The sequence below is a fragment of the Eucalyptus grandis genome, chromosome 4 (assembly GCF_016545825.1).
Source record: "Eucalyptus grandis isolate ANBG69807.140 chromosome 4, ASM1654582v1, whole genome shotgun sequence".
Lineage (NCBI taxonomy): Eukaryota > Viridiplantae > Streptophyta > Magnoliopsida > Myrtales > Myrtaceae > Eucalyptus > Eucalyptus grandis.
This window is the reverse complement of record NC_052615.1, coordinates 25,176,664-25,188,130: the sequence shown is the minus strand read 5'-3', so window position 1 is coordinate 25,188,130 and position 11,467 is coordinate 25,176,664. Positions and strand designations below refer to the sequence as shown.

The 11,467-nt window shown below is 37.5% G+C and overlaps 1 protein-coding gene across 1 annotated transcript; it reads left to right on the top strand.

Moving 5' to 3' along the window:
- The first annotated feature begins 446 nt into the window (after positions 1 to 446).
- On the top strand, positions 447 to 6,956 carry LOC104442883 (protein ACCELERATED CELL DEATH 6-like). Its single transcript, XM_039311135.1, has 3 exons — positions 447 to 1,170; positions 3,168 to 3,676; positions 6,123 to 6,956. The coding sequence occupies exons 1-3, from the start codon at positions 540 to 542 to the stop codon at positions 6,765 to 6,767; spliced, it is 1,785 nt and encodes a 594-aa protein (XP_039167069.1). The 5' UTR covers positions 447 to 539; the 3' UTR covers positions 6,768 to 6,956.
- The last annotated feature ends 4,511 nt before the right edge of the window (positions 6,957 to 11,467 follow it).

Sequence of the window (11,467 nt, the reverse complement as noted above, 5' to 3'; positions counted from 1 at the left end):
AAGAGTAAAGGATTTTTCGGTCAAATAAAAAAAAAAAAAGAAAAGGAAACTACAGCTAAAAGTGGGCCCACAAATGTCATTACTTTAATAAATAAGTTCAATCAAATTCGATTCTTCAAGAAGAATGTTTGAATCATACATGTCCGATGGTCCAAATTTTGATGAAGAGTGGAAAGCAGTCCGTTAACTCAATTTCATGCTTATATAATTTATTTACCGTTATTATTTTTGTTTTGTACTTGTGCTCGTTCCTTCTGACAAGAGTTGGCCCACTTATTATTGTTTGTGTGTAAAAACAGGAAGTCCAAAACGCATACTGATTAGACTATTTGGAAACTATTCACTAAACTTGATAAATTTATTTCGATTTTATAAGAATAATTGAAGAACCACCATATGCATATAAATGTCTCCTTTCTATTACTCCTGGGAAGCTCAACTAAATTTCCTCTCCAGCATCCTTCGTTCACACTAGTCCTCTTAGAAAGCTCAAAGAAATTCCTCCCACTTGAACTCATTGCTTATATTGATAAGTTTACATGCAACTACCGCGTGTCCTGAGAATGAAAGAGAGACTGAGTATGCATCCTAAAGTATATGAGGCAGCAAAGTCAGGAGACTTTCATTCCCTGATGACAACAATTTCAGAAAATGGAGAGGATCTTTTCCACCAAACAACGCCAAAGGGGAACAATATTCTTCACGTTGCGGCTCAATACAAGCAGGTAAATTTCATCCGAGATATTCTGCAACATCAATCAAGATCGTCCCTTCTTTGGCAAGGTAACGACAGAGGAGACACTCCCTTACATGTTGCTGCTAAAGTGGGAAACGACCATGCGGTTCGAGTCTTCACGGATTTGGCAAAATCACTAGATCAACCTGATGCATGCAAAAAGCTACTTGAGAGACAGAATAAAAAGGAGGATACCTCGCTGCACTATGCAATTAGAGGAGGTCACGAGTCGGTGGTTGAGTTGCTGATTAAAGAAGATCCTCACCTATGTGATATTACTAATGTTGTTGGTGAGTACCCGCTTTATCTTGCAGCACATCGAAGCCTTCCAAATATCATTGAGCCGATTTTACAGGCTTCCTCGTCGCCATGCTCTCATAAGGGCCCTAAGGGACTGACAGCTCTACATGCCGCAGTGCACTCCTCACTAACAAGTAAGTATCACAAGATTATAAATCCAGTGATACATAAATTTCAACCGAAGTTCTCTCTCTAATGCAAGGCTTCTCTTTAGTGAGATTGCCGGTGGTATGGCCCCCATCTACACTAGTATCTTGTAAATATAATTAAAAAAAATTACGGCCACGCTTTTTTTCATTCTTTTGGCTTATACACTCCTTATCACAGTATTTTGACCATGCATTAATCTCTTTATTATTTATTTGATATTTGGTTAAACTCCCTCTTTTTCTTTCTTTGTTTTCTTTCCTCGCGGATTCCACTTCCTTTTTCATATCTTTCCATGCCTTTAGCGTCCCCCTCTATTCCTTTACTCCAGAGGGACATCACATTTAGGCTGCGTTTGGTAACGCTCTGAGAACAAGTGTTTCTATTCTTTTGTTCTCGGAAGTAAAAATAGAATAGAAACACATTTGGTAAATTTTTTGTTCTCGGGAACAGATTTGGAACAAAAACAAGAAACAAAAAAAAGTTGCTTCTTGTTCCCGAGAACAACTCAAGAAACAAAAATTAAGAATCAAGCTTTTTATTCTTTTATTTTCTTAATTTTCTTTATTTCTCTTTCTCTTCCTCTCTTCTTCCCTAGCCGGTCATTGGCCGGTGACAAGCCAGACGAGGCTTAGCGACCTCACTAGAGCCTCGCCAACCCCTGGCTAGGTTGCCCCAAGCTTGCCGGCCACCGGCAAGTTCCCCCCGAGCCTCGCTGTGGTCGCGAGGTTCCCCGAGCCTCACGATGGCCAAGCGAGGTCGGGGAACCTCGCCCGACCACGACAAGGCTTGGGGGACCTTGCCGGTGGTCAGCAAGGCTCCCCGAGGCCGGCCCTTGTCTAGCCGGTCGCCGGCTAGCAACCGGCTGAAGGAAGGAGAAGAAAAAGAAAAAGAGGAAAGAAAAAAAACAAAAAATTTGTAAGAAGATTAATAATAAATTAAAAGAAATTCTAAGTTACAAAAAAATTGAGGTTGTATCAAACATATTTCTTTCTCGGAACAGAAATTTTGTGTAATTACTAAAGACGTTCAAATGCTTAAAAGCTGTTCCCGGGAATAAAAATAGAAAAAAGTGTTTCTAAAAAAAATTGTTTCTCAAATCAGAAACGTTACTAAACGCATCCTTATTTATTTTTTATTACTTTTATATTGGTGAAAAAGGTCATGCTTTTCCCAAGGACATGCCTCTTGAACACTTCTGCGTGACCCACTTCTGCGTGAGGATTATGTTTTGAAAATATTCAAGTTGCTATTCCTGGTGCATTCTCTTTATTGTTATATTCATTGACAATTAAATAAGTTCCAACTCGTTCGTCTTCTCTTGGTTTGCGGACCAAAAGAAGAAGATTAGAGTTTGTACATAGTATCATAAGACAGAATATTTCTACATATTGTTCCCCGGGCACCACCGTCAACCACTATCACCATCATACCCCAACGTCTTCCCTTTTCTCTCTCATCCAGTTCCTGTTTTTTTTTTTTTTTTTTTTTGGTATTCTTCTTCTTTTTGTCATTTTCTCCTTATGATTAATTGCTTTTCAATTTACAATTGATGATAGGGCACATTGCAATATATTTCCAAAAGATCATGGTATGAATGCAAAAAAATTTAACCCTCATTCAATTTAATTTTCTGATTGGCATCTGAGTAAAAACCCTTGATCTTTTATTCTAGCCTTGACAGAGCAGATGCCTTGCTAAATAGAAATGAAGCATCTTCTCAATCAACTTTATGAATTTTTGACAAATTCATTTATCAAAATAGAAAAATTTACAAGTTTCTGCATTATGCTAGATTGAAGGAAGTTAGATTTTACATGTGTTACACAACATCTCTAGAGAAACTTCAGAGTAACCTGACATGGTCCTCCTAGTAAGGAAAAAAAAGGAGAAAGCTAAATGGGATGAAATGCAGTGTTAAATATCTATGTCAAGATGCTAAAAACAGTCTAAATCGTGACGTATTCTTATTGTGTTTGCAAAGTTTCGGATAAAATCTTGGAGAAGAGACCAGACGTGATCAATGAAGGAGATGATATTGGATGGACTCCTCTTCATTATGTTGCTTGCTTTGGAAAAGACAATGCAGTTCGACGGCTCTTGAAACACGATACTTCCGTGGCATATGGCTTAGACAAAGAGGGAGATTCAGCTCTTCACATTGCAGCGTTTCGAGGCCACATCAAAGTCATTGATGAGGTCGTTACAGTTTGTCCTGATGCTTGGGACATCATAAACAACAAAGGGCAAACGGCTCTTCATGCAGCTGTCATTGGAGGACAAGTAAAGGTAGTCAAGCACATGATAGGGAAGTCAAACCTGGAGGATCTTATCAACGAACAAGATACTGATGGAAACACGGCTCTACATTTGGCCGTGCTTCATAAAAAATACAACATCATGTACATACTCGCACAAGATAAGAGGGTGGACCTTTTAGCCACAAATAAGCATCATTTGACCGCCTATCACATTTTTTACGCTCACAAAGAGGTATGTTTGCTTGAACACCATAGAGCCCAATTCGTTCATTCACAGAGTAATTTTCTTAGTACTGTCTAGAAACTGTGACCCAGGTGATACTCATTTCACGTGCAAACAAACAACCTAATTGAAGTCTTTTTACGTCAACATGATTTTGCTTATTCAATTGTTTATATTGATTATATTCTCAATTTTCATAGCAAATGGCAGCAAAGGTTACTTTACTGAGTGTGACACGCATTTGAGAAAGGGCCTCGGAGTGAAATGATCTTATTAGTCATATCTAACTAGAAAGTTGAATAAAATTGAACTTTGGGGTTGAACTACGTATAAAAAAAGCTTCATTCCCTCCCACTTCACCTAACATTTATTAGCACTCTAACTATTACATTAATTAGGCACAAAATAAAAGGATTTTTTTTATACCGCTTAATCTATCATTAATATTCCTACAACAGAACGTCAACATTAATTCGCATAACTATGTGAAGTGAATTTATATATATATATTTATGATTAACTAATAGTGAAGGGTCATATCTCTTTATTTAACTAATTTAGAAGGGTCATATCCCTTTATTTATTTTTTCAAAATACCAATTTATCTACAAATTGGATGTGTGCACAAAAATGATAGGTATATTTGTCTTGTAGAAAATGAATGATTTGAAAAATATTTTCCTAAAATAATCCCTTGTATCGTTTAAAAAAAATGAATCAATAAAAAAATTCTCATTGTTCACATAATGTTTAAACATAAATTGTTATCGACAATAAAAGTATTTTTCATTAACTAATCATTTTAAGTGATATAAACAATTATTTTTAGCAACATATTTTTCAAACCATTCATTCTCAAATGAAACAAATGGAATTTTATAGAAAATGAATGATTTGGAAAATATTCACATAAAAATGATAATTTATATTATTTGAAATAATTAGTTAATGAAAAATATTTTATTATCAAAAAAAAAAAATGCCTAGACATTTTTGTGGACTATAAAATAGATTTTCGTTTGTTTATTTTTATAAGCGATACAAGCATTTATTTTTACATTTCAAAATCATTTATTACCGCAGAATAGATGTACCTTTAGTGATAATGCAAAATGTCAAATTGGATATGGAGGTTTATTGGATCGTCTTCCTAGGTGGGCTCTTGCTGAGCCCATCACCCACCAAAAGGAGCTCGTTCAAGACCCCAAAAAAAAAAAAAAAAAAAAAATTGTAAAATTAAATAGTCCATTTAAAAAATTTATGCAGACATACTAATGAGTATTGCAAAAGTAATCCGATATTGTAGCTAAAAGGTTGCGATCAAATATATATATTAATCTATAACATGGTTATCGATGTGCATTGTCATATAAAATTTCAGTTTACCAAATGATTATCTTGCGAGTAGTTACTATTGCAAAAATGTTTAAAATAGAAGTCTTTATAATTGAAGTAATACTTATAGTATTGAACTTTCTAACGAATTCCCACACATAAAAGCCCATTTAAAAATCTGATTACATAAAAAAAAATGTATTAATAGATTAGCTAAATGCATAAAATAAAAATAGTTTAAATCAATATTAAGTTTGAATATTTTGTTAGTAACAAAATATTTAAATAACAGGGTATAATTTTAGACAAACCACGTAGTAAAGTAATGTTCAATATTAGTTAAATTTTTTGTTTGGTTAATAAATATATATTAGTTCTCTAAAATGTAATGTCTGAAGTTTATAAATATTGTGCTGGATGATCATACAATATCATTAAAACTAAATTGTTTAATTATTTTAAATTCCAAATCCATGCGACAGGCGGGTCTTCAACCAGTTCAAAAGTAACAGTGTGTCCTATTTATCTTGAAAGTAATGCAAGACATTTGGGGTTGGGTTCCTCTATAAGTTAGGGGACAAGCTAAAGAGAAAAAAGAAAGAAAAGTATAGGATAAATCTGAACTGTCTAATGGCTCCTGCGCTGAGGCGTCAACCATTTAAGAGGTGGCATTAAGGTGTAACTTAAGAAAATCCCAATCCAAAAGTTGACATGCACCTTCTGAATTTGAAACGACTATTGGGCGACATTCATAGAAATGAATCAGAATAGTTTGTACAATATTTAGCTAAAATCCTTCTGTTTCTTCTGTGCCCCCTTTCAAACAGTTTTGAGGTAAAACAGAGAACCTGCACTCTGCCCCATCTGGGAAAGGGATTTCAACCAATTTGTAGATTATCTCACTTAATTATATGATTACCCAAAACTGTAATTGTTTAATTCAAAAGACTATATACTGGTTTTATCTAAAAGAGATGAATTGAATGAATTCTTCAGTATGTTAGCACTTTCTAGGACTTCTGCTTGTTATAAAAGGGATTTCATTGTGTAGAGTGAGGGTTTTGAAGTATTTCTCTGGGAAAGACCACTCATTAATTAATACTTTCTGTACATTCTTTAGGTCGGCTACGCTGCCGCAAAAGGTTATTACGTGTTGGGAAAATTTGGTGAATTCCCGTATTTTCAACGCTGGGTTGTTAAAGATGTTAAGAAGTGGCTAGACGAGCAATATGATTTCTCTATACCCACAGAAAGTAATATTGCCCACCAAGAAGATTACGATATATTTGCCAAGTTTCAAGTACTAGTGTCGGGGCTCATAGCCACAGTTGCCTTCGGCGCGTCCTTGACGATGCCCGGAGGTTATAACAACGACAATGGAATGGCGATTCTTGCTGGCAGGGCAGCTTTCCAAGCCTTTGTGATATTGAACTCTATAGCGTTCGGTTTGTCAGTGCTGGCATTATCCTTACAATACTTTGCTACTGCCATAAGCGGTCGCCTAAGGGTAGGATATGCCAGCACCGCCGGACTTTGCACTTACATGGCGGAGATTGCGATGATACTAGCCTTTGCTTGTTGCACGTATGTTGTATTGCCCAGAACCATCGGGCTCGGAATCGTTTCTGTTGTTGGGTTTGGATTAGGCCTGACTTTGTACCACATCGGTCTTTTCCTTGACCCCGACCTAGATTTTCTCGGGTCGTCAAATAGCTCTCACAAAAGATACGTCCGAAACTTATTGTTTGAGTATGGTATTATCTAGGAAAGTTGCTAACGAGTTGGGCCGATTCTATAGTCCCGTGACCTTCTGCACGGGAATTTGTCAGCAGTCAAAGTAAACCAACTGTGGCCATTCTCAAGATGACAGGAGCGCAGCAAAGGCCAACAAGTTGAGACTTCTCCTGTACGTGAAGGATGTCCAAGTCGATTCCATCACAGTTAACCAAATAAAATCCAAGAGGGTTAGCAGTTGCTGAGCAGTTGCTGTAGGTATTCTTTGGTGATAATCGTTTGGTTGCAATGAAGTGTCGGATTTTGTAGTATGGCATGTATGAGTTTTATTTGATCTTACAGTGAATTGCCATTACTTTTATTTCCATGAATTCCTTACACATTCTTCAAGTTGGTTGATGTTTGGGGAAGTTTATGATGTGAACTCGCAAAATCAAGTTACTGGTTAGTGAGTTACCCGTATTGTATTTAATCTACCAATGCCAAATTGATTTGTAAGTTATCATCTTTATTAAAATTTTACAGCCGGACAAGCTAAAGGCTAATGAACTATTGACATCGTAAAGAATTTACTGACATCAAATTGATTTGTAAGTTAGATCGGGTAAGAGGTTAGCGAGGTTCCGAAATGGTAATGAATATACAAATGTCAAATGAATTAGTAAGTTACCAATGCCTTCTTAAGTTTTCAAGTGGGCACAGTTAAAAGTCGGTAAGTTAGCAATATTGTAATGCATTCACCAAAGTTTTACAAGAAGGCGTAGATAGAGGAAAGTTTCCCCAAGAATGTGATGCTTACTAGCATATAGTTGAAGTTGCCGTTGAATTGGGACTTGCCTTCAACTTCTATGCATCACTCTGTAATGGCATAGTTGCGCAAAACTGCAGGAATACCATAACATTTTGAGCATCTATTAAGAGCTAGTCATGACTGATGTAAGATCCTTCTTTTTCGATTATTTCAAAAGTTTCATGAGCCTTCATAGAAATGGGAATGTTGCCTTTTCAGTGTGATCTCAGAACTTTCAAGTTCACTAGACATCATCAAATTATTAGGTAGACAAAACCACGAATGTATCACCATGTCAACCTACATAAATTCAATTGCTCACTCACGGAGAAAAGAAACATCATTTCGCTTCATCTTTCATGTTCCTGTGTATAATACACCCTGCATCACTCGCTAATGCACAGAGAGGAGCAGTGGCCGATCCTTGAACAGCCTAACCATTCTTCGATAGAAACCATGAACCCAAGGGGTCCAACTACTGGAAGCTGCTCCAGTTGCCACGTTCTTTGCTGAAGCTGCATCATCCACCAAGGTAATATAAATTTGACTGGAGATGGTTGTCAGAGATGTTTGACTTTCCCAGCTTCATCCAAGGTCTTCTATCCAATCCAATCCTCAATGTAAAGGTCGGTCTGCAGGAAATGCATCGGATAGGTACATTCATCTTTTTTCCCACTGGATTAATAATAAAAGGATGCATATTTATCATCGAGTACGGGTAAAAGCATGTTACGATGAGCTTAACCCACAGCGACAGCACCATATCGCAATAAGTCCTCGAGCAAAATCTTAATTATGGAATTGGCTTGAGTACAGGAAATAATTCTCAACGGAATGGAACCTTTCAAAATGCATGCTTTCTGAACCACAGAGAGATTATACTATGATCTAGCAAAAATATCTTACCTCTGCTTATCAGTGACCATCAGTATTACCCAAAAATAACCTAGTTTCTGTTTGCGAGCATCGGTAGCTAAAGATGCTGACAATTGCATTTCAAGGTACTCCTGCTAAGGTGCTTTAAAACCTTTAAACTAATTTGTCATCAAGATATAAAAGGTTTCTTGGCGGGGGGAAAAAGACCGACAAACCATACTTCGATGACAAAACTACTGAATGTTAATCATGTGTCCAAGCAACACAATAATTACCTCCTGTGCAGGCAAGACAGGGTCAAAAGTTCCATCTGGATATATCCAAACCAGGATGTTTCCTTTGGTATCAACACGCTTGCTCAAACAATGGGGAAATAAAATGTGTTAGCATCATGAAGCTGCAAAAGACAGTCCAAAATAAAAAACACCGTACAAAACTCACCATAATAAGGACCAGGTTCTCCAAGCTAGCAAATCTTTCCTTGTAGGTTCAGTTTCTCTGATGCACGCATTCATTGTTTAATTTTGGGAGAAATTTACAACCTTTTAGATAGTTAGCAAGGTCCTGCAGAAACAACAGGCAATTCCCACCTTGATTTATTGAAAGAACCTGTAGACTTCGTGAGCCAATAGCAAGTGAAATGAGGTTTTGCATTGAGAAAAATCACAAGCAAATCAAACACATGAAGCTAAAAACAGGGTTTATGAACATATGCACGGCTCCTATCCTATACAAAGAGTATCGTGGACCACACCAACTTTGGAATGGATATACAATTTCTTCAATGGATAATATGGAAAGATGTACAAACTTAGGACCCTCAAGAAGATATAAACAAAAAATCATCCTTTCTAAATATATGCTCTTTTAACACAGAAATGCGCTCACAGTCAGAATTTTCAAATAACCAGCGGGTGCCAAGTGCTCCTGTGATTGTATGAAGGTTTACGAACCAGACTAGAAGATGCGGTAACACAGAGAAGAATGAACGAAGAGAGTCAATTAGTTTGGCGCAGTATTTCTACATGTGGACATGTAAAGAAGCTAGTTGTTGATGGTGCAGAAATGGTAGCCTGGATATAGCCAAAGGGTAATGTAAATCAGAAAATGACAATGAAGACTGAGCCGAAGCTGGACATGGTCAGAGGTGACCCTTCGTAGCTTGATCAAATAGTCCACAAGTGTCACGCCCTGAACCCCGAGCCCATGCTCATCCCTCTCAGATTGATAAAAATTTTGCGACTTCCTAGGACGAGTCGCCAACCCTTTCCATTTTATTGCACATGCGGAAGCGAAAAGAAATCCCCTAATAGTAATCATCTCGGAATAGAAAAGCAGGATACGAATTCATAAACAAACATGCTTTTATATTCACACTGAGTCATGTATAAGAGTTTATGGTCAAAAGACTACAAAAGACTAGCCTTCCAAAAAGAAGCGGTCCTAACTGACCTACGCTTCCGATCACCTCCTCTCAACGCCAGGTCCTCCACTCGACGACCCTGAAAATGTTGTCCCACAACGGGGTTGAGATATTATCTCAGTGAGTCTAAGCTCTAAATCCCAATTAGGAGGGAAATACGCCAAGAAGTGTCCTAATCATCCAATCTCACAATCAAAGAAACTTACCTCGTCTCAAATCCACCCTGCAGGTCAGTACAATTTATATCACAAGCAACATGAGAGCATGAGCAACAAATAAGCTCCATTAACTGAAATGCCACCCTCAATTAATCATGCGTTCCTAATTTTGATCTCAACATACAGCACGGCATACTCTTTATTCGGCGGTCTTCTAGCATTGCCAGGTATCGTCTCACCCCATTGAGCACGGCACGTCTCTTTATTAGACGGCTTTCTTGAAGAGCATAAGGTCCAAAATCTACTACAACTGGCTTCCCGTTGTCTAGGAGATATCCCAAATAGGGATAACGTCCAGCTCAACAACCCAGAACGATTTCTCTTAACCAACACACGATCACTCAAATATGACCCAGGGCACCGTGCATTGCATTCAAACGCTTCAATTAAAATGGTGAGCTTGGCATTTTTCTTCTTATTAGAAATTCACATGAAATTTCTCGTGTGTGGGTACACGGTCAACTTGACCCAGAAAAATTGATATTCTTCCTTTTTGAAATCCCACTATTTCGCATAGTACAAAAAACTATTTTCGGTGCCAAAACCCGACACTAGGGATTTTCTGAATAAATATTGGAAATTCACAATTTTTGGAATTAAATACCAAAATCCAATCAACACTCAATTTGCATAATTTAACACTCAATTGTAGAAATTAACTACACCATTGCAATCGGCACGAAATTCCGGTCACCGGCTATCCCGGCCTAATTCCCGGAAAAATAATTAATAAATAAATAATTACTGAAATTAATTAAATAAATCAATTTAAATTCTAAAAATACTAACCTAGGTTGGAATCATTAAATTAGTAATCAATACGGACTCAAAGAAATTCCCGAACCCTTCTAGATAAATAGTACAATTTATTTAGGCCTTAGCTAAACCATGCTAACCACCTAACATGCTCAATTAAATAATTACATTTCTAATTTAATCTAACTAACCACATAATTCCTAATAAAATAAATCTAAACACCCTTTAAACGTCATTAACCTACTAAGCAGAGTTTAGAGTATAAACTCACAGGTGTATCGCGAAAACTAGTTCACCGCGACGACGACGCGACGGCGGCTGAAACTTGAATTTTTGACGGCATCGACAGACTTGGACCGGGCCTAAAACGGGCCCAACAAATCTCAGCCCAAGTTGAGATGTGTTCTGCAATTGGCTAGGCCTAAAAGCTGGGCCAAAATTCACTAGATTGCAGGACTCTTGGGCTTGCTGCGGGCTGGTTGCTGCAGGCTACTCGTGGACTTCACTTTGGGCTGCAAATGCCGAATTTATGGGCTGAAGAAAAGAAACGGAACTGCAGAGAATATGGGCCCGTGAACTTTGCTGACTTGGGCTGTCTTCGTGGATGGGCTGCGACAGAAATTGAAAACGCATGGAGAGGATGCAACTGGCGTCTTCGAGCTGGTGA